This window comes from Pempheris klunzingeri, chromosome 4 (genome assembly GCF_042242105.1).
Source record: "Pempheris klunzingeri isolate RE-2024b chromosome 4, fPemKlu1.hap1, whole genome shotgun sequence".
NCBI lineage: Eukaryota > Metazoa > Chordata > Actinopteri > Acropomatiformes > Pempheridae > Pempheris > Pempheris klunzingeri.
This window is the reverse complement of record NC_092015.1, coordinates 12,298,168-12,322,288: the sequence shown is the minus strand read 5'-3', so window position 1 is coordinate 12,322,288 and position 24,121 is coordinate 12,298,168. Positions and strand designations below refer to the sequence as shown.

The window sequence follows — 24,121 nt, the reverse complement described above, 5'->3', positions numbered from 1 at the left end:
TAGCCATGGCTACTGAGCTGCAGACAAACATGATGTCAGTATAAGACTTGGGGGGAATGAGGTGCGAGGAGAGAGGTCAAATAATAACTCATCTAAGATTCCCCTCCACGCACTCACACAAAAACACACACGCATTCATACACGACTAATCTCCCATTAAAATCATTATTTTCAGATGAGAAGACGCCTACTGCGCCTCATTTGCAGAACCAACGTGCGCAGACGGATCTGCAAAGTGCAAATGATATAAAAGCGTCGGGGTCTCCATTATCAAAGTCTATGCTTGTGTCTATAGTCTCTAAACTTTCTGCACAGAGGAGAGTTAAAGAAGAAGAAAGGTAAAGAAGGGAGGGAAGACAAGAGAGGAGCAGCTTGTTGCATTAGCATTCCACCAGCAGAGAGGCTGTCTGTTTGCCTCTGGCAGCAGCCGAGAGAGGGGGACACTCTCTGCATCCTCACACAGCTCGTCTATCTCTCCCTCTGTCACTGTCTATCTCTCGCTCTGTCTGTCTCTGCCTGTCTCTCTCTCCCCGAGTCTGTCTGTTACATTTCTCCCTCCACTCTGCCACTGCCTGTCACCGTTTTTCTCCACTCTGGACAATTTTCTCCGCAGTCTTGTTGCATCTCCTTATCACTCTATCTCAGACTGTCATCTTTCTTTTTTATCTTTCTTCTGCACTAATTTCTATTTTGCCCCCTTTCTCTTCACCTTATTTTCATTCAAGACCTCATGTGCCCCCCACAGCCTCCCCTAGGAATACTGTTCCCTACTGAGAAAATCTAACTGCTCCTGCTGTGATGACCGGAAGTGACTCATGACACTGCTGCTGTATCATGATGTAGGTATTTGTACGCACTTGAAACGTACATGATTTCCTTGAGTAACAGAACAGGTTTATCTATAAATAATAATACAATACATGATAAAAATAAATGCATATTCACGTGCTACTCAGCTGCTATTGAACGCACGCTCCCGCAACATGTTTGCACAGACGCTGTTCAAACCTGTTATAATCGCCTCATGAGATCATTCCATTAATATGGTAAACGTAATAAAGACCAATTGTGAGGGCTGAATTTTAATTCAAAATAAAAATTGCATGACCATGTCAATGAGTCACACAAGTGTAAATACCGTCACACAGGTCAGTGTTGCAGGATGCCACTGAAGTGCAACGACAGCCCTTTCTCTTTGTTGCCATGGTGATTTTAATAAACACAAGCCTTGACCACTCTAGGCATGAGGATACATAAAAAGCAATCCATTAAATAGTATCATGTTCATTTTCAATTATTCATTGAATGTATTAAATGTTGCATTTTTCCATTAATTATTAAATGTAATTCCTTCTGTAAATGAATGAATACAAAATAGAAGAGTGCAGCCAAACCAAACTGTGAAATCTCATCTTCTCCTCTCCTGACTGAGGAACAAAAGAAGTTCATTTGCTGCCTTATCTTTATTAGGAGATGACAGCAAGTGGACAAATGTACTGTGTAGTCCATAAGTAGTAGGATAGTGATTATACTGGTTAAGTTCTGTTATCAGAATTGGATTTGAAATGAGGCTCAAGTATTGACCTTCAGCTTTTATCTTTCAAGGGTGTTCGGAGTGTGTACGTCCACATTAGACGTCTAGGAATCGTGAACATTTTTATACTTAAAATACCTGACTTTATCCAACTGGTTCTGTGTTTCATGTGAAAGGATTGTGTCAGCCTTTACAAATCAAACAGATGAAACACACCACACCAAGGATAGAAAGTGGAGACAAACAGGAAGTGAAGCTGGTTACAGTTCACCAGGGATGACTCCAGGGGGGGTGTGCTGAGGTCCCTGGGTTGTTATACACCCCAAAGGCTTGGACGCCAAATATTAATATGGTGATATCATCTATATGTTATAAATATATATGTATATATACACTCCCCTCCAAAAGTATTGGAACAGTGAGGCCAATTCCTTTATTTTTGCTGTAGACTGAAAACATTTGGGTTTGACATCAAAAGATGAATGTGAGACAAGAGATCAACATTTCAGCTTTTATTTCCAGGTATTTACATCTGGATCTGATTCACAACTTAGAAGTTAGCACGTTTTGTTTGAACCCACCCATTTTTCATGTGAGCAAAAGTATTGGAACATGTGACTGACAGGTGTGTTTTGTTGCCCTGGTGTGTCCTGTTACATTGATTATTCAAACAATAAATAGCGCTGAATGTCTACGTTCAGTTTCAGATTTGGGTTTTGCCTGTGCAGACTGCATTTATAGTTAGAGGCGTAACCAACAAGAAAACCAGAGAGCTGTCCGTGGGTGAAAAACAAGCAATTGTGAAGCTGACAGACGATGGAAAATCAATCAGTCATTGCACAAACATTGGCCATAGCCAGTACAACCATTTGGAATGTCCTGAAGAAGAAAGAAACCACTGGTGTACTAAGTAACAGACGTCTAACGGGTAGACCAAGGAAAACAGCAGCAGCTGACAACAGAAACATTGTGAGAGCTGTAAAGAAAGACCCTAAAACAACTGTTGACATCAGCATCAACCTCCAGAGAGCAGGAGAGAAGGTGTCACAGTCTACTGTTCGCAGAAGACTTCATGAACAAAAGTACAGAGGCCACACCAGAAGATGCAAACCACTCATTAGCAAGAAGAATAGGAAGGCCAGGCTGGAATTTGCCAAAAGTCCAGAGACAAGCCTAAAAATTCTGGGACAAAGTTTTATGGACTGATGAGACAAAGATGGACCTTTACCAAAGTGATGGAAAGGCTAAAGTTTGGAGAAAGAGAGGATCTGCTCATGATCCCAAACATACAAGCTCATCTGTGAAACACAGTGGAGGTAATGTCATGGCTTCTTCTGGGATGGGCTCATTCATCTTCATTGATGATGTAACACATGATGGCAGCAGCAAAATGAACTCAAGTCTACAGAGACATTTTGTCTGCCAATTTAAAGAAAGATGCAACCAAACTGATTGGAAGATCCTTCATGGTGCAGCAAGATAATGATTCAAAACACACTGCCAAAACAACACAGGAGTTCATCAGGGGCAAGAAGTGGGAGGTTTTAGACTGGCCAAGTCAATCTCCAGACTTCAACCCTGTAGAGCATGCATTTTACCTGCTAAAGAGCAGACTGAAGGGAGAAACCCCCCAAAACAAACCACAACTGAAAGAGGCTGCAGTGAAAGCCTGGAAAAGCATCACAAAAGCAGAATGCAAAAGTTTGGTGATGTCAATGGGTCACAGGCTTGATGCAGTTATTGCAAGCAAAGGATTTGCAACAAAATATTAAGTCTTTTCACGTTAATGTATTTTAAGTCTATCTGTTCCAATACTTTTGCTCACCTAAAAATTTGGTGTTCCGTTACAAATAATGCTATCTTCTAAGTTGTGTATCAGATCCAGATGTAAATACCTGGAAATAAAAGCTGAAATGTTGATCTCTTGTCTCATATTCATCTTTTGATGTCAAACCCAAATGTTTTCAGTCTACAGCAAAAATAAAGGAACTAGCCTCACTGTTCCAATACTTTTGGAGGGGAGTGTATATATATATATATACACTCCCCATATATACATTTTAAAGAAAAACCATTAGATCCAGTATTTGAAATACAGATTAATTAAGTCTTATTCACAAGTCTTAGGGATCTACCAATGGGTGAGCCTCCATCTACAAAGACATCCTTCAGTATAACTGACAGTGAAATCAGTGTCACTACCAAGAAAAAGAAGTCATCTGCATGCGCAGTCGACCCTGCTCCTACCAAACTCTTTAAATCCATCATCCATCATCAACAAATCTATGCAATTCTGTACTTTTTAAACATGAACCTTTGCTTAACAAGTCAGATCTCGACTGTAGTGACCTTGTTAACTACAGGTGCATCTTTTCTCAGTTAAGTTCTTGAGAAAATTGTATTTGACCAACCACATGATTACCTGAATAGTAATAACTTTTGATGAACAGCCATAGCACTGGAACTGCATTTGTAATTGACCTGAGATTTTTGGCTGATTCAAACAGTATGGCTGTCCTATCTTTGTCAGATTTTGACTTCAGTGCGGAGACTACACTGGTAACACTATGTTAGCGTCACTAGCCACTGCTTACTGCCTCCCCTGAACCATCACCTCCAGCACAGAGACTTCTATATGGTGCTGTGGGAGGAGTGATGCTAAGGATGCTCCAGTGCGTCATCGAGCCACCATTTCAGCCCCACCCAAAAACTTCTGAACTCTAAAGTGGGGAAAACTGTTTAATGGTGTAACTCCTCACTTCAGTACTACATGTTTTTTCTAACATGTATCCTAAGTTTAGGAACAAATCTCTGAATTTGCTTTACACGGACTTTAAGGAAATTACAACTAGTTCAGAGCACTGCAGCCAGGATTCTGACTAATACTAAAAATGTACAAAAAAAAGGGTCACATTTCTCTTCTGCTTGCGTCACTGACCTAGCTACATGTGTCAAAACCCTTTTACTCATCTACAAAGCCTTTTGAAATATGGCATCTTCACATATCAGCTACTACCTTTCATTTCCACGCTCAGATTTCCAACTGCCTCTTATAGAAGTTTCTAAAGTGTGCCACAAGAAATCTGGTGAAACTGATGAACTTTGGATCTTAAAACAGCAAACTCTCCTGCAATTATTAGGAATAAACTAAAGGGCCATCTTTTTCAAATTTGGCTTTTAATTTGCAATAACTTTGCCATAATTATTGTTCATGCTTTATTGTATTGTGATCAAAGTCCTTTTGTTTGTTTGCGTCAGAAGTGGTGAAAATTCTTTTCTTTTTTTTATTGGGCATTGGGTGAGGCGCATGGCAAAATGGGTCGATAGCGCCTCCTAGATCCAAAGGTCATGCAGGTTTGGAAATAGCTTTGTCTGCAGTAATGGCACAATGACAAAGGTACAAGGGCTTACTCTATGCTGCTTGAAACTTCAATGTTTACTTATTGCTATTGTTTATTTTCATCTGATCTTGTTGTGTTAAGAACTTTGGGCTGCATCTTTGCATGAAAGGTGCTATAAAGTTATTATCATTGTTAAATTATTAAAGTTGTAAGCCTTTAAAACAACATGCTGTATTAAGTGGTAACATAGTTAATAGCACAACTTTGTACAACAGACTGGAGAAGCTCCTTTACAACAGATGAAACAGATGAACAGATAAAACTGACATACACGGAACCCACAAACAACATAAGGATGAAAATATAAACAAATAAATAATAAAAACAGCACAGATTCAAAACATGTCACTGTCCTGCTATGTACTGCACCCATTTGACTTGAATTGTCAAGAGAGGAAAAGTGCTTTTCAACTTGTCAATATCCAGTCTGTCTTCCCTGCCATGAAAGAAGCCAAACATTTACAGTATTCAACCTTTGTCAGCGTTTTCCACCTGCATGGTGTCTTGTGAATATCCAGCACACTTTACTGTCAAGCTCTTCCTGAAAACCATGAATATTAGCTTTACTATCAACCACATACCGCCACAAAGTGAATGCAGCTTAAAACGCATTCAGACACAAATGCAAAAAACCCTTAATGAAAACATTCAATCACAATAGAACAAAATTACCATATCAGTACGATGAGTACTCGCCATAATACTCTGATGATTACTCTGCTTTATCAAATTTAATTAGATTATAAAGGCTTAGCCTTCAAATAGCTGTGCGTAAGTAAATCATGTGCCGTTCAGAAGCTGAGCTAAAGCCAAGCCAGCTCAGTACCGTAGCCACTGAGACAAAATGCATTCAAACAAATTAATAGTCCATTAAATAAAAGCAAAACTCTGCCAACTAATAGTGCCTTAAAAGCATATTAGCATTAGAACAGGACAGACACTCATTTGTCTCCAAGAGGGCATTTTAGTAGTGAGAAACTCAGGGATGAGTTAGCAGCCATTTCTTTACATGCATGTGACATCTGGCGGAGGACTTTATCCCTACAGTGCTGTGAGTGATGCTCCGACCTAACCCCGACATGATCAATTCTTTCTTTTCTCTCACTTTCTTTCCTTTTTCTACATTGTCACTGAAACTCATCCTTCTCATTTAAAAGGTACTGTATCTCCCTTGTCTCAATTAATCTCACCCTCTCCCTCTGTTTGCCCTCCGCTTTTCCACTCCCTGCATCCCTGCATCCATCTTGTTCCTGCCCTCCCCCTTCCCCCAGGCCCAGCCACCACTCTGGTATTCCCAAAGTCATCTGCAATCAGACATCTTCAATGGATTAATTACACTGTCCTCACACAGCTTGATTGAGCATCTAACATCTACACCCCACCTCTTCAGACCCTGGTGCTCCCTCCTCACCTCCACCCACTTACACACCTTGAATGCTTTCTTCTCACCCACTTTTTTTTTTATCTCTCTTTCATGCTTCCTCTTTTTCCTCCTTCCTTTCCTTTTTCACCTCCTCCCCTCTAAACCTTTACCTTCAAATCCAGGCCTTGGCCCAACATTCTTTTTTTCTAAAATGGCCACAGCGGTCGTACCCCGCTTCTCTGAGCAAGGGAGCCCTGCTAATTGGACATCGATTGGCAGGGCCGTCTCCATGATCTCCCCTGAATATTGGGATCACACTAATTGAAGAATTAACTTAGGTAAGACTTGAACCTGGAAAAGGGAAGAGGGAGAAAGACAAAGACAGACAAAATGCTTCAGCTTAAAAAATACAATAACACACACATGGGGTGCATCCAGGCGCATGAACAGGCACTCACGTGCAAAATGGGGAGGAGACGTGCCAGGAATCAGAGCTTCTTCAAAGACAAACAGCTATAGACATTTTGCCACATGGCAGCCATCACAAAATGTTGCACTGATCATTATTATCTGATTTAGAATGACTTTAATCACTGGAGCTCCAATTAACTCTCTTAACAAAACATAAAAAAGAGCAAAGGGGAAATTAAACTAACTTCTCAGGAAGGAACAGTTCGACTACCAGCCTATTTTTTACTTACTTTGAGCAGACAGTCTCTTTTTCACTTCTCCTTCCAACACACACATCCACTTCACATCCATCATTGATCCCAGACCATAACCCCAAAAGCAGAGTGCTGCTTTGAGTCATTCTAAAATCATGATGGATGACAACTTCCCAAAGCAATCCCTCTGCGTGCCAGCATCATTTAACTAAAGGCATCAACCTGCCCCAGCCAATACCACTCCTCTGTTTCTCCGGCCTGAGAGCGCTGGACCTGCCGTTCATACCCCTGACATGATTCTGAAAAAAACCCTCCTGAGTTGACATATGAAGGCTGCCACAGAAAAATGAGCTTCACCCAAGCTTGTGATCATGAATCTATATTGTTTTCCCCCAATTTCACAAGCATTAAAGACGGCGAGAGACGAGATTGTGAAGGAGGTTAAGCTGACCTCAGGCTCGCGTTTTGGAGCTCGCTTACCCTCGAGTGTGAGATGACAAAACATTTAGCCCGATCTCACTTGCAGCTCACTGACAGGCTGAAACAAAAGAGCAGCCTCGGAGGAATTTAGAATCATTGAATGAATGTCAATTAATTTCACAGGATGGAGTTGAATTGATTAGAATATAAAACAATCTTTCTTGAAAGCAAAAGGGAATTGATGTCCAAGCCCTTCAAACAGCGAGAGTGGGAAGACAGAAAAACGACAAAATGAAAGAAAGACGGCTGATTTTGTGTGTGTGTGTACGTGCGTTTGACAGTGTATGTGCCCAGGTGGGTGTGTTTGTGTGTGTGAACTCAGCAGTTGTGTTGCACGCTTGGCTGGCAGGGTGTGTGTAAAGTAATTAACATGATAGCCTCCCTCTCAGCCTGATAGCCTGTTCCCTGCAGCGAGGTCGTTCAACAGACACCAACAGACACCTGAGCTGCGTCTCAGACAACCCTGGAACGCATCTCTAATGCAAACACACACACAAACATGTTCAACCCACATATGCCTGGTAGCAACAAACACTAGGAACATACAGCTATCAACAAAAATGACATGGTACATGTATACCTGTCAGCAGCATAATGCGTGACAGTTTATTCAAAATATGCTGACATTTATTAATTCACCTTGACAAGCATGCAGACAAAATGCAAAAGATATATTTAAGAGACAACGTGAAAGCAAGAAATAGAGATAACTAGACTAGAAATATGACCACCAAGGCTGCACAAAACACTCCAAATAATTTATTTCAATACCACAAAACATTGAGCTATCTTTAATGCACATCTGTATCTGAACTAAACATGATATTTTGATACTCGTCTTTTCTTTAAAGCAGCAACAATAAATATTCTATGAACAATATATTGTATATTAGGGCTTTGTCCAGGGTCAGAACCATGACCAGTGAGTTATCGCCAATTAAAAGTATAATTTCCTGTAGTGCTACTTATAGATGATATGCCATCAAAGTTTGCAGGATTGCTTGGAGTTGAAAAGTTCACATTTTATCTAAAAGTGGTTGCAATTGCATGATGCCTTCAAGACTGCTCAGTTAACGATTTGGCCACAATTTGTCAGTACGGTAAATATGACTTCAAAAAGCAAATGAATAACTTTTTTATGAGTAACTTCTTTTTGAAAAGTTACATTGGCTTATAAAGGGCAACATAGTGGAGCTACCTACACCAAAAAACAATCAATTTTTAGACTGTAATCTAACTTTCTACCAATGTTACTCAAATCTGCAAAGTAGATTTTGATCCTGCTTGATAAAAAAACAAACATGCACGAGGGGACGAAACATAACTGCTTTTGTGGATTTAATGAGACATCTCATATGACCATTGGTGGCCGACACAATGCTGACAATATCCTTCCCTTTTCTTCCAATGCAATCTATTGTCTCCCTCGTCTTCATTCCACATAACCCCGGGACCTTCACTCTGGTCCTCTAATCCTAAAACTGTGGCTTGGCGCAGACTCCCAAACATCCCCTTCAGCCCCACACAGCCCTCATTTGCTAAAGGATTAGAGTGAGGGCACCGGGGTCAAAATGAGGCCACCACCAGAGACCCTAAAAACAGAAGAAAAGCACACACACCAGAGACCACAGATCCATGAATAGCCAGGCAAACACATACATACACACACACACACACACACACACACATTAACATTGTGTAAAGTCTGCACACATGACACTGCTGTAAAGCACGCACAGTCTGAGGAGCATAGCAGCATTATGTATTCACACACTGTAGGTGTGTAGGCAGGACCCTCATCCCCAGACACGTACTGGAACAGAGACACATATTTGCATGAGCATGTGCAGAACTAAATAAATTGACCTTACTCTCTAACACACTACACTATAAAAATGCATACTTGCGCCGCTTTAAATAAAGAAAGAAATAAAATAAACAGGGTCAAATAAGAACTTCAGACAGAAGGAGGTTGTTGATAAAATTGTAGCAGTTCTAAGGCAGCATGAAGCACACCTTCGAAAGAAGTCTAAGTGAGACAGAAAGACAGGAGGGAGAGTCAGCAAGAGAAGAAAAGTGATTGTCAGGGAGAGAAGAAACATCACTCTGAAAACTTCTAAAGAGGGCCCTGCTCTGGGTTTTAAATGCTCCCTCTATCACTCCCTCTCTCTTCCCACTTTCCTCTCATCCCTTTCATGAATTAAAAGCACGGCCGGTCTGTGGGGAGAAGCATAGTTAATTCCGATCAGATCTCCTCCTCCCCCCTCCCCGCCTACCCCCACCCTCCTCCTCTCCTCCCTGGGCGACGGTTGCCGTGCAGTCTGACAGACGGAGATGGGATCTGACAGTAAACAGGCGTGTGGATGCCCGGCGCGTGATTGACACGTAGGCAGGTCGGCGGGGGCCCGCCCCCCTCCTAATCCTGCCCTGTCAGCTCTAATTGGGGAGGTGGGGCTCCATGTCACCAAGGTGACTGATTGACAGGACCCCAGCTTTGCATAGATATGAGGGAAAGGTGGGGAGGTTCACGCATGGCATAACACTGTTAACACTACTATACTGCTAATAGAGATACGTGCGAGTGCGAGTGTGTTTGTGTGTGTGTGTGTGTGTGTGTGTGTGTTTGCTGTGCACACGTGCACATTCACAGACACTCAGACACAAGTGAACACACTCAAGAACATGGCTGAGTACACAAATAAACCCTCAACAATAACCATGAACAAAATCGACATGCACACAGGATGTCTCAACGCAGAGTGCATCTATAAACACACACACACACACACACACACACACACACACACACACACAGTCTCTTGGCATGCTGTGATGAAGAGCAGAGGTTGTAAATGCTACAAGTGCTGGGATACAGGAGCAAATCAGAGGTCTTCAGCATGTCGAGGCCAATAAACGACATGGCAGGGGTTAGACACTTTGCTATAACCTGTGGACACACAAATGTATGTATTTATGTGTTAAATGAAAGACTGTCTGTGCATATTTTTGTGTCTAAATGTGTTGAGGTGATGCCTTTGGATGCATTTGATGCTCTAGATGGCAGTGGTCCCCATCAGTCAGGACCTATCAACTGTATGGCTTTGGAGAAGTTCAGGCCTTCTGTCCTGCCTCCTTATGACCTGCACGTTCTGCCTGAGGGGAGACGCTGAAACAGACAGTGAGCTGGGCGGAGAGGGCCATCTGTGATCTTCACTGCTCGAGAGATGATGTGTTGTGAGTGTAAGGAGCCCAGTGTGGAGAGTTCGCTTATCATCTTTGAAGCTCTGGTGATAATCCTGTCCATTTTCTTTATTGTGTGCTTCGATGTGTCTCTATGTGAGACAGTAATTGACAGTGACAGGATGCTCTGGATTATGGATGTGTAAAATTGGACCAGAGGACCCTGCATGACTGTTTTTGAGGCGCCTCAGGATGTCGGGTCTCTGTTGAGCTTTTTGCATTTGATGGTTGGCACTGAGGTCCCGTTTCAGGTTCTAGCTGATGTGTGTGCCAAGGAACTTGAACAAGTCGGTTGTTATAATTAGTTGGCTGTCGATGAGGATAGGTGCTTTTATTGAGTGTTTAGTTCTGAAATCGATGATCACTTCAGTAGTTTTTTTTCATTTAGGACAAGATCATTCTTCCCATGCCATTTGACTGACTGCTCTACCTCCAGCCTAAAGGTGTCTTCATTGTCTTTTGAGATCGACCCCTGTAACTGTTGTGTTGTCCTCATATTTCAGGATCCTGGGGTCTGATGTTAATCTGAAATCATGGGTGAAGAGGGATAAGAATAACGTCAACAGGCGTTTGACAGCTTGGCTCCTGTCTTTCAAAAAATCCACAGTCCAGAGGAGCCATGAGATGTTAAAGGTCATGTCCCAGAGTTTTCTGAACAGTTTGACAGAGTTGATTGTATTAAACGCTGAATAAAAATCAATGAACAGAATTCTTGCATAGTTATATTTGGACTCCAGATGTTGGAGGGTGAAGTGCAGCGCCAGGTTGACTGCATCATCTGTTGACCCGCTTGGGCGATATGCAAATTGTAGTGGGTCCATCTGAGGGGATGTGATTGATTTAATAGCCGCTGATGTCGAGGCCACAGCCCTGTAGTGATGGAGGCCAGGTATTTTTTTGCTGTTGTGGCAATGCGGATGATGGGAGAGTTTTTGAAGGGAGCTGGGACGTTGTGTTGCCCGAGTGAGGATAGATATCTGTAAAGCCTGGGGAGAGTGGTGGCTCCGTAGGGCTGGGGTTAGATGGTCTGGGCTTGCTGCTTTGTTTTTGTTCAGCTTACGAAACATCCTTCACACTGTATTTGTTTCAGTTCTGAATGATGCCGGTAGGTGAGAGGTTAGGAAAGGCCATGTGCTTATAGTGGGCTTCTCAAACTAGGGCGGGGAAAAAAAGCAATTCGACCTGTCTGGAAGTTTGGGGTTCAGAGATCACGTTTCATCCACGAGGGGAACATGAATGTCTGAACCAAATATAACACCAATCAATCCCATAGTCGTCGAGATATTTCTCTAAGTTAAGACTGACTCAGTCTAATGCACCCACACTATAATACATCCTACTGTCATGAATGTTTTAGTGATGTGTTGATTCAACTTTATGATCATGTGATCATTTTGGAGGCTGTAGCTTGTGGATTCTGGAGAGTTTTATATCTCAGACAGCCTCTAAAAACTATTAAAATGCAAAAATCTGAGAGGGAAAAGTCACACTTGTTAAGGTGCTCACAATCTCGGAGACATACACAAACTATGATGAGGAGACGCATGTTACCACTGCCTGCTTCATTATAAGAGGTTATAAACCAAAAAGGTTGATAACCCCCGCTATAAGAGCTTGTCAAAGTATGTGCTCCAAAGCATCTGAATTTGTATGGCTAATTATAAATTCTTAATTGTAATAGGACGTAGCTCATATCTTTCTGTATGAATTTATTTTAGTGATAGTGTGTGAGTGCATGCGCTCGTGTGCATGTGCGTGTGTGTGTTTTGATTGACAGCTGCCACTGACCTGTGCCAGTCAGAGTGCCATGCTGCGGGGCGGTGGGGTCGATCGCTACGGAGACGACCTTCGCCCTCATCTGCATCCTGCCTTCATTAGCAGAGCCAGGCAAGGAGAATAACAACCCAATAAATTAATAAAGAGAAAGAGGGAGAGAGGAGAGAAGGAGGGGAAAAAGGGAGGGAGCGGACAAGAGGAGAACAGGCAGAGCAAGGGTAAAATGGGAAGAGAGAGTGAGGGAGGGAAGGAAGCAGGCGCGAGGAAAGGGCAGGGAAGGAGAGGTATGAGAGGGAAGAGCGACGCACTGAAGTATAGAGGGCTGGGAGAGAGGAGATGGACGGAAAAATGCAAAAATAGTGTGTGTGTGTGAGTGTGTGTGTGTGTGAGCTCAGGGTGTTTGGTCAGCTCAGGTAGAAAAAAAAGCTAATGAATGAAAAGCATAGAGGAGCTGAAGAAGATGGGCAAAGAGAGTAAAAGGTACTTAAGTACTGAATTAATCCCAAGCAGTAAAATCCAAATGCAGATAAAAGATGTATGTGGAGTACATTGTGATAACGCACCAAACCACAACTCAACCAAATTTGTAAATTTACCCAAGAATGACTGGAAACCATTTTTGCCAAAAATATCTCAGGGGCTGATTTAGAAATGTGGCTCTGAGCCCTGTTTAAACAGAGTATTGATACATTACCATCTGTACTGGCTCTTAAACGCCAGTATAGACAGAGATGCTCTAACTGGTCCACAGAGCAACATTTTGACGGGGCCAACTGTTCCAGATTTTCCTCCTCTCATTCATGACAAACTTAGCATGCCAACCACACAGCAAATGTGTTAATAAAGTATAAGGTTTAATAATCTACTGTTGTAGTGGATACTTAGGTCTTGCTCACAAGCAGACAGAAACAGAGGAAAAAAAAAAAAAACCTCTCGAATACCTCCACACTTGCAGTAAAACACACAGCAGAGTCCTGGGAAGCTTGCCGTGTAAATAAATTATGAACAAGTATGTTACGCAGGATAGACTGTTGGTTGGGAGCTTTCCCAGGAGGACTCTAGTAATGATGCTTTCTCATCTTCCAGCAGAGTTGTATAGCATACACCACCTTCCATTACTCCATCTTCATCAGCATGATGGATGGAAACACAGCCTGTCCTTATGGCAGGAGATCTGCGTTTTAGATTTCTAAGAAAGTAGGTAACAATGAACTGAATATTTCAATGCAACTTATCAACTGTTCTACACAGTAGGGCAGTGATTCAGCTGTTAAACAGGATGCTATTGAACACTATTGGGTAATCGATGTCAGTGATTAGTGATAGTAAACAATAATCAATATTTAGGCCACTTTGGTTAAGTCTGTATATTATTACCGCCTGGAGTGGCGGTAGATGGATGTTTCAACCATATATCCATTGCTTTCAGTTAACTACTTTAACTATTTATCTATTCCTTTTATCTTCACCATTTGTCTCAAACATTTGTTCTGCTGTAGGCGACTAAGTTAGCTATTAGCTACTTATCTACTTATCTTTTAGCCAACTATTTCACCATTTATTGATCACTTCTTGCCAGCTATTTCTGGTGTTACTTTACTTCCTGCTAACTACTTTAACAATTTATCCTTGAGCTAACTAACTTTAGCTAACTCAACCATTTACCCATCACTGTTTAGACTTCTCTGCTCTCTTGCTAAATAGTTCTCACACACCTCTTAATTGCAACTAATGTAATTTCTATTTTTGATACACTGCAATCTTTTTGCTACAGCCCCGTGCCCCCAGGGGTACAAATAACCCTGGTCTGGAACCACTTTTCTAGAGGAATACAATGGCAAAGACATCTAGACGTGTTTTCCGACTTCTGTGTTACAAAAAGACTGCCTAGATAGCTCAGTTTGAAACTTTAAGAGATTTTCATCGAGCCGATCACAGTTAAATCTAACTGCATTTGGAGAGGGAACAACAGCAGTGTTCTCAGGCGCTACGTGCAGCCTGCTATAACCACCTAATAAGACACATCACATCAACAAGATCCGTCTGCTGAGAAGACGCAGGTAATGTGCCTGACCCTATTTTCTCTGTCTCTCTAACTGAGAAGTGCTGGCTGTTCAGGGTCGAGGAGTGTGAGCGCCAGGGAGCGGGGCCTGCTGTGCTGGGGAGGAAATTCTCAGGGCGATCGATGCGGAGGATTAGGGCCGGCTTTGGGGCTCAGAGGCCTGGATCTGAGCAGTATTCTCAGTGGGGCCCCTGGGAGAGCTGAAGAGGGAAGCCAGAGGAGAGAGAAGAGGAGGGCCAGGGGAGAGAGGAGAGAGGGCTAACCTGGAACTGTCAGGAGGCTGAGAGAGGGTTGGCCAGGCTGGGAATAGAAGAGCAGTCATGGTCCCACTTGACATTATGAATGGTGCTGAAACTCTGCCACCCACTCAGATAAACACACACTGGCCACTAGTCTGATTGGAAAAACTGTGGAGCAAAGAGGAGAGAAGATTTAATGTAACGAGAGAAAGGAGATAAACGCAGAAGAAGTTGGTTATTTCGCTCCTTACACTGCATCTTCTCATTTTCTTCGGGCCAAATCGGTAGTTGTCTTCTAACTTGATGAGTGCAGCACAAAACAAAAGGCTGCCTCCGTCTGTGTGTCTGCCTCTGATGCTCATGATTGGTCAGCCCATTCGCCAGCTCGCCGCTCTCCCCCGGGTACAGACGGTTGGATCCATGATTCATTTTGCAATGAGGAAAAAAAAAAAAAAAAGGAGAGAGCGCATGTGAGAGAAGAAACAGCCAAGACCACTGGGAAATTATACGGTGGAGCGGCGTGGTGGATCTGGAATTAAACGGCATAATTAATCAAGCAAAAAAACAAGCACGTTGCTCATACATTTATTATTTGCATGTTTTCCACTTCAGGAGATGTAATCAGCAGATATACATTGGGGCTCCTGATCCATGTCACGAGGACCCGGAGGCCGAGCGCCCATTTTGACCACTGACCCTAAAAGCATAAAGTGGGATCAGTTCTACTCGGTGCTTTTTTTTTTTCTTCCCTTTCTGACTATCTTCTCCACACAATGCCCTCTGCCTCCGAAGTAATCCCCACAACAAGCAGAACAAGTCCCACAGAATCATGTTGTTGTCTCCTTGTCCTTTAAATTAGGGTGTCTGCAAAATTGGGTTCACAACTCTGGGCTCTCTGTGGAGTTGTTCTGCATTATGCAGTGTGTGCACTTGACCTGATGAAAAAGTACCAGCCACTTTTAGAAAGATGGCTTAGAAATATCACAGCAACATGATCATATAGCAGCGAGGAGCTGACAAAAACAAAACATGTAAACACTTTACCAAAAAAAAAAAAAACACCATTTCAAACCCAGCTCCAAAGATCAGATTAGGTTGCGTACCTGTCGGCAGTATTTGTTAAACCCCTGTACGCTGCTGTATGTCCATCATACTTCATCATTATGGTAGCCTGGGTTTGTTTTTCTGCTTTTGGATTACGTAGTTGTGATTTAAAAACTGTACAATAATTATTTTGCGGTTGAGACACCTGCAAGTTGGGAGATCTTAATGTTGATTTAAAAGCCCTTTCCATGAAGTGTGATTCTGCCTGCCTTTTTTTGCTTTGACATTATCTTCTACTATGTCAACTACAACAACTAGAAACCCAAAGGTCTGGACTCCTGAGGATAGTAAACCTGTAGCAAAAAAAAAAAAAACCTTAAAATTTAAGAAAAGTTAGTAAAAAATAAACAATTTGTGTGTTTTCCCCTACCTTATCGATCGCCTCCAAACCCCTCATATTTATCGGACACCTCGGGGCGTTGAGTCTTTTTACATGAGGCATTAAGATTAATAAAATCCTGCAGAAACTTTGCACATACAGTATACCGCACTACCTATAGCTTTCTAAGTACTGCAAGTTATTAGTAGATGACTTCTCTACTAATCTCTTTCCCATTAGACCTACCTCACTGATCTGTTTTAGTGCTGCTGTAATACTTATCTACCCTCCTAGTGATCAATAAAGTTTGATCACATCTTATTGTATAATAAGGGGCGGTTAAAATGCCATAAAGTACAATAATGTCACCATCTCCCTGCTGCAGCCCCAGTTAGAATTAAAAGTTAACACAAACACCGTGGTGGCATTGAGAGTATAACAGGTTGTTGTTGTTATTGTAGGGATGTTGTGATTATTTCCACCCAGATCCTCTGTGCCCCCAACACACGCAGCCCATCTAACCCTCATTATGCCCATTATGCATAAATACATCCGCCAAACAGTTTGAAACGTATCACTTTCCAGCTGGTCAATAAGGCTTGTTCCTGCAGCGCCGTCATCAATCGAGGTATCAATATGGAAATACCAGTGTGACCCAGACATTAATCAATGGGCTCCTCGGGGAGGAGAGGGAGGGCAGGGGCACCTAAAATCATCAATGAGACGGATCGGGCCGCAGTCAGGCTCGGACAGTCCGTATTGATAAGAGCATTTCCACCTGTAGCGGCCGGAGCGGAGAGACAGGCCGCATCTGAATTCAATACCCGCCGCCGCAGCTGTGAGCTCGAAGCCCAGAAAGACACGGTTGAGCGGAGATACGTGCCTCGACTCATCATAAGACCAGTCTCTTTTTCTCCATATATGTCCCCTTCCTCCTCCTCCTCCTCCTCCTCCTCCTCGTCTACCCCAGAACTTCTTTCGGTGATGCCGCCCGTGCTAAAGAAGCACATCACGCCTCTAACACGGAGCAACAATGACTTTAAATTAAGTTCTTTGTCTTTATTCCGCGGCTTACTTTTCCGCGGAATAACCCCCCCACCACCCCCTTCACACACACACACACACACACACACACACACCCCTCTCAACTCAGTCTCTGGAGTTTAGTCAAACCTATTTCCTCCTCCAACTTCAAACTGTGAGAGGGGAAGAGCAGCTCGACATCAATGAGAAAAGCCTTCAGATGCTCGTCTCACGCATTCACCTCGCTGCGAGCGCGGGATTAAAACGTCGTCTCACTGCCGACAGCCAAACCTTGACCCAATCAATTAGGTCCATGCTCTGCGTTTGCCTCCTTTACCCGGATACAGCAATGGTTGATGGGTACTGTGGGACAAGTCAGCCTCCTAGTGGCGCCTTCGTGTACGCACAAGGACGAGCAGCAAATATTCCTGTGGAGAATTATTAAAGACAGAAGGGAATATTAGATCAGTGTGATTTAGTAATATGGCTCAATGAGCACAATGCGGCTTTAATAGCTGTATTAATTTCATTTTGTAAACTGTGCAAATTCCCCTCGTGTTTGTGAATAATCCTGGCACGCCTGATAACCCTGAGCGGTTTCCTCCCCACATTGGCCAGTCGAGCAATGTTGACAATCCCAGTATTTGACTTCCAATCAAATCCCACACCGCTCTCTCCCTCATGACGCTTCTTAAAGGTTAGAGTTCAAGGGTCGTGCGTCCTGTGTGCACACGGGCCTGCCCTTTTCATTCCCAATCAGCCGCTTCTTCCTGTGCCAGAACGGAGAGAAGCACCACAAAGGTCATGGACATGGATTTCCTTTGGTTTGACTCAATGAAAAGGTCAGATGGGGGCACCATGAAATGGCAGTGAGGCCTTCACATCGCCCTCACAGGGACCAGAGTCCTTACATCACCCTGAAATGGCACAGGCCGAGCCCTGCTGGGGCCACTCTCACAAGAACCGGGGCGGTCCCGTGGGCTCCTGTGACCTCGCCTGCTCACCCTGTGGCTTTAGTGTCCCCACAGCAGTGTGCAGAGAGAGCAGATTAACAAACTGTGGTGCAAAGATTATCACGTTGTGTGAAGCAAAACTTTTTAGGATAAGTTAATGCACACACGTTTTCCTATGATTGGAAATGCTTTTTTTCCTATTAAATACGCATAACTTAAGTGTTTCACATGCTGCAGAAGTTCCAGCTTCAGTGGTGAATATGTTAGAGTAGGACACCACACAAAAGACTACTCACTTTTCTTGTACATAATGTGTTAAAAATAGATCTGGGTGGCTGTATCTACTTTAGTAGAGCAGACTGGCCGTTCATCGTGAGGTTTGTAAGAATCCTGGTTTCCTCCCGTCTACGTGTCAAAGTGTCCCTCAGCATAGAGCACAGAGCCCCATCCGCAAGTTGGGCATCTGTAAGTTACCGTTTCCCATGTTTGCTAGGCGCAGGAACAGATTTCTAAGTTAGTCAAGCTAATTTGCTTGACAAACTCGAGATCTAAAAATCCACTGCGTGTATGTAATGTTGAGCTTTTCAGCTTACCATCTTCACTTGCGTAGACCAGTGGACCCAATGTAGGATGATTAGCGTAATATGAATAAGGAATAAACATAAATATGCTGCATGTTTTTCAGATTTTCCTCTAATATTTATTTAATTTCTATTTATTTCTGATTGCTGGATAATTTAACCTCTTCAAGCCTCTAAAAAATTAAGCAAAATGAGGAGAAAACTCTCACTTTGGTAAAAAAAAAACAGTGACAATCTGTAGTCATATGTGACTGGTGATGAGGGTTTATAAGTAGACATCTTTCTATTTTATGGTGTCACAAGCCAAACTCCACTTTTATTTTTAGATTTAGATATTGTAAATCAGTGATCAGTGGTACCTGCGGGCTGTGTCCCAGGACATCCATCTTTCTCATCGAACTTGATCAGGATCATCTGTTCCATGTGTCACTAATTACTCTTGTGTAACAAAGAGACAAGAAGCAGAAGTTTTACAAGATTTGATTTATTAACTATGATACAGATCACATAAGGCCTTGCTGTATACACCATTCCCATTGAGACAAATTACCATACTCAGCAAATAATGACAGTTTTTTGTTTGATGTTATCTTTTCACTTTACAGTACTTCATTTATTTTTTTTAATTATTTTCTTTTCCCCCCATTATTTCTTAATATCTTTTTTTTTTTATCATCTCTTAAATAGTGAGAGTGGTGGAGCCCTCTTCCTTGGTTGGGAAGAAATCATGCACTATACTGGGCTGGTCTCTCAATCGTTCACAAAGAAATTGTTAAAAAATGCTTTGTATTTTTTAATTATTAAAATAAAACATAAAAAGAAACTTTTTTTTTCTATCACCACTGACTAAAGGGCAAAGTGTTAGACCCCCTAACATACCAATAAACAACCATTTGAATATAGTTTTGCTTGTTTCTCATTTTAACTTAACAGACATCTGTCACCATTGTTGCAAAAGAAAGGAAAAAAAAAGAAAAGAAAAAGCAATGCAGCCACATATTATCGCTGAACCAAAGTCACATTTTTAATTCAATTGTTCTTCTAAACTGCCACTTTGCTTCCTCTCTCTCCCTCGACCCTTTTTTCCACAGTCTTTGGCTGCCTCACAGTCAGTTCAGTATTAACACATTGATATACACAGGGAACGCCACTGGCCGACGTTCACACACAAGTACCAGTGGTCACCCCTCCTTCCTCCCTCCGACTCCCAAATAATGATCCCATTCACCCGTTCTCTGTCCGTCTTCCCTCCCTCTCGCTCTACCAAATCTCTCCCCCATCTCGCTCCCACTTTCTCTGAGGATCAGTGTGTGTAATCTGGACGAGCTAACAGGGTTACACAGCGGGGTAATGACCGCAAGGAGAGCCGCATTCCTCTCCTTCACGTTTGTTTGGATCACGCTGGTGTCTGGCCGTCTGCCAAGCGCAGCTTGCTAGCATGTTAGCTCAAAAACCACCCACCCACCCACACACACACTCTTAAATCCTCTAACACACACACACACACACACAAGGTAAATAGGTAGTGTAGACTGATGAAATCTCCTTAAAGAGTTCAGTGATTGGTTAAAAAGGATTTTCTTTTTTTTCTTTTTGGGCACAGAGGACAGTCTGGGAAGACATGCAGAGATGCAATTCAGTGTCAAACAGAATAAGTGACCTTGGTGAGCATCTGCTTAACATTAACACGCATAAGTTCACATGCGCACACCCTTTCTCAAGCTCACACAAACACAGAGACACATCTGCGTGCACGTACACACTTCACAAAAGCCGCTTCGACCGGGGCTCGGCAGATCTCCTCGAGCCCCATCTCGCTGGTTTCTACGGTAACAGCAGGCTGGGCCGAGGAATTCTGTGATGCTCCATTCCAGTCATGCAGACGGATGAATGGACTGTCTGTTCGGTCTGCTGTCTCTCCCAGACCCAACTGTCTCTCTTGGACAGGGAATGACTAGGGGACGTGGTGGCATGACAGTGACACAGTCTGGTGTAGTGGTTACACTCTTCCAAATTAGATTTTGAGTCCACCGAGAGCAGATTTGAGTCTCTTTTGCAGAAGCATAATGCTGTGTCATACGAAGACTGCGTGTCGGGGCCTGGAGTAGTGGTTATCAATTAATTTCAACGATAAAAAGCCTCCCACCTGTCAAAGCTTGAGAATTGCTTCCAGCACTTACTTTCAGGCCTGTAATGCTACATTATATCCCAGTCTCCTAAATTTCCATTTCTTTCCACTCAAATATAGTGTCTGGAAAGTGGCACACACACCTTTACAAAAAGCTGAGTGCTTTGGTGAAATGGAAACTAGCAACAAAAGAAAGACAGGCGATTTTATTCACTGCATGTATAATCAACTGCAATGTAGCCACATGCTTTGTGCCTACAACTGATTTGTACCAGATTTAAATTGCTGTTATCTTATTTACACCCTTACACTTCATGAGCTCCAAACTTTATTTTACCTGACATACAATGATGACAAATCTTTAAAAAAAAATTGCACCTAATAGAATCTGATGCTACAAAACCCACAGTAGGAAAATGGTGCTACGCCCATGCAGTAGTGGGGGTGAGGTTATGGCTGAAATACCCATTTCTTCCTCTAGATGTCAGTGGTGTGCTCCCAGAGAGAGAGAGAGAGAAAGAGAGAGAGATAGAGTGTAGGGTGGACTGACAATAAAGTGAACGATGGCTGTCATGTCATGGCAGCTCCAATTTAAAATGTGCCTTCAAAGTGCTCAGAAAAGTGCTTTTTGAACAAGGTCCTTACTGTGAAAACTGCAGCATTGGCTCGCTCGTAAAACCACCACAGTGTGGAAGAAGCAACATGACAGGTGAAGGTCCAACCCTGGAATGATTCCCACTATCTGCCTAATACAGCGAAATTCAGGTTAAACAAAAAAGCATGGATACATGCTCACGGAGACAGATAGACAGTCACACAGACACTTACACACAAGGCCACTCACTGAGTGATAGGCCCGGGTTTTTTCTGCATTTCCCAAGATTTTGTCAAATGAAGAATAACAGAACAGAATAAAAATCTTACTGGACAGTGGGAATGTAGGATCAGGACTCAGACCAAATAAAATATCCACTTTTCAAGCTCATTTCTTCACATGTTTACAAAAGCCATGAGGTTGAAGCAAACAAGAAACAAGTAGGAGCCTTTCCAGAATGTCACGGGTGTGAGAGCCCCCATAATCCTTTGCTCCAATTTACTGCCTAGCAGATCCGGTTGGTTGAGAGTTTTTTTTTTTTTCTTCTGTGATTGGCATACTGCCTCCACTGAAACTCAATTTGTCTGCATGTGTGTGGCTGTGCTGAGGGGTCGATAGATAGGAATGCGGAGGACCGAGCATCCTGTCGGGTGAGTAGTGGCACACGTTTCTTCCTTAAGTCGTCTGTACAGTGGGCGAAATAAACAAACATATGTTCAGGACTCGCTCTCTGCTCCACTTTGTCCCAGCCAGGGCCTCCAAGTAGGTACAGCAGGTGGGTCAGTCTGCAAAAACTTGTGCCAGCCACCAAATTCCCAGCACAGCTACAGGGCGTGGGATTGAGGGGAATGGTTGTCGGAGGCACACTGGCCACACTGGGAGTTTGAGTCAAGTGTGTGTCTGTTTGCATGTGTGATGTAACAATCCCAGCATAACACATTAGTTCACATTCCCTCTGCACTTTACTTCTGAGTCCCTCCCTGAGTCCCTTTAACTGTTACTGGCACCATCTCACTCTTCATTAGTGTGTTTGTGTGTAGTTTCTCTATAAGGCAAGGTGGGCAGGTCTAGATGAACTGAGACTGAGAGACAAAGGGATAAAGTGGCGAGGAAGGAGTAAGATCATACTGCCAGTTCAGAGGCTCTTCAGTGTTCCCCTTTTGTGCCTTGTGTGTGTCCATTTTTCTGAAAGCAACAGAGGTCCAAACGCCCCCTTCTTCTCCCAAACGTGTAGGTTTCTCCCTGTACATACTGCATCTCACTCAATCTCTCCCAACTTCTCTTCCTACCTCCTGTTCTCGTTTCAATTATTTATCTTCTTCAGTTCCTTCCCAAACTTCAAAATCTCTTTTTTGAACCCTTAAATCTCTCTCCGAATCTCGCTATCCGTCTTCGTTTTTTTTTTTTCTTCTTTCCCTTGATCCCTGGTTCACAGCGTGTGTTGTTCCGTAGGAGGGTGGTGGGGGTGCAGGGAGGGCGGCAGCAGGGCTGGGAGCGGGGATTGGGGTGTAGGAGGTGGGGAGTGGGGTGGGGACTGATGCTGATGGTGGTGATGGTGGTGGTGGTGGTGGATAGGAGGGCCGTAGTGTGGAATGACAGGAGGGGTGGCGGGGAGGACGTAGGGAGTCGGGGACGGAGTTGGCGAGGATGAGTAGCCTCCAGCCATGCAGGAGTACGCCGAGGTACCTCCCCCAGAGGAGAGTGTGGAGGTGGGGGAGCCGGGGAGGCCGTCGACCAGAGGCTGATTGTAGAAGAAGTATGCACACTGGTGGATGAAGCTCTCGATGATTGTCTGGTAGGTGCGGGTGGCAGTCAGTGCATCCATGGTGGTGAAGTCTGGTCTCATCAGTGTGGGCCAGAAACAGATGGACAGGTTCTCACTGGTCATCAGGTTCAACTTGTTGTTCTGGCTCACCCTGGGAAACAAAAAAACAAAAAAGGAGCTCAGAAAATTACAACAACAGGATGCGTCACATGATCTGCTGCTGATCAAAACCTAAATCTGCTGTGATTAGCTGTGATATGGCAATATGCTATAAAATATCAAAACAGCAGGGGTGTCCTTTTTCTGAGATAGTTAGAGAGAAGAATCCCAGGTGTAAACTGTAGGTTCACACTTTTGTTATAAAAACTACACTAATTAATTACGAACTACATAAAGCTCAGGAATCAGGCCTGTGGGGGGGTGTGTCCTGAGTTCACTCACATTGTCATTTCCAGCTTGTGTGAGGAAACAGTCTATGTTTTTCCCATATTATCATATAAATATATGTACATAATAAACATATATCTCTGATACAAAGTATACTACAGTTGGTTTGTGCCCCGATCAGGATTTGTGGGACTGATCACAGATCACTGGAAGCATATATCAGCTGATACCAACCACCAACCATGTGGACCATTTGGAGCCTTCTATTTATTGTGTACCATTATTTATTCATCAAACTATTCTTGACATTGTATATTAAGTATCTAAATCAAGAATAATTGATTAGCATATTTATTGGGATGTGCAACATATTCGACTCTCTCTCCTAGTATTTCTCTCCAAACTTAAACCATCGCACTTTGTGATTGGGAGAGGCTCACAACTTAACAAATAAAAATGAAAAAAATAAAATGAAATCAAAATTAAAAGCTAAATGTGCACATAGC

The 24,121-nt window shown here is 43.0% G+C and overlaps 3 protein-coding genes across 3 annotated transcripts in view; 1 reads left to right on the top strand and 2 right to left on the bottom strand.

The window, feature by feature from the left end:
* npas1 (neuronal PAS domain protein 1) overlaps positions 1-15,241 on the bottom strand; it is a 64,348-nt gene extending 49,107 nt beyond the window's left edge. Inside the window, exons 1-2 of the mRNA XM_070828979.1 lie at positions 15,012-15,241; positions 14,785-14,928 (exon numbers count right to left, since the gene is read on the bottom strand). The gene's annotated coding sequence lies outside the window, so the exon portion shown is untranslated. The remainder of the gene's footprint in view (positions 1-14,784; positions 14,929-15,011) is intronic.
* tmem160 (transmembrane protein 160) overlaps positions 1-24,121 on the top strand; it is a 133,087-nt gene that overhangs the window by 56,303 nt on the left and 52,663 nt on the right. The gene's annotated exons all lie outside the window — the stretch shown is intronic.
* Positions 21,133-24,121, bottom strand: part of arhgap35a (Rho GTPase activating protein 35a) — a 61,453-nt gene continuing 58,464 nt past the window's right edge. Inside the window, exon 7 of the mRNA XM_070829621.1 lies at positions 21,133-23,379. Coding sequence (XP_070685722.1) covers positions 22,893-23,379 — 487 coding nt within the window. The 3' untranslated portion in view covers positions 21,133-22,892. The remainder of the gene's footprint in view (positions 23,380-24,121) is intronic.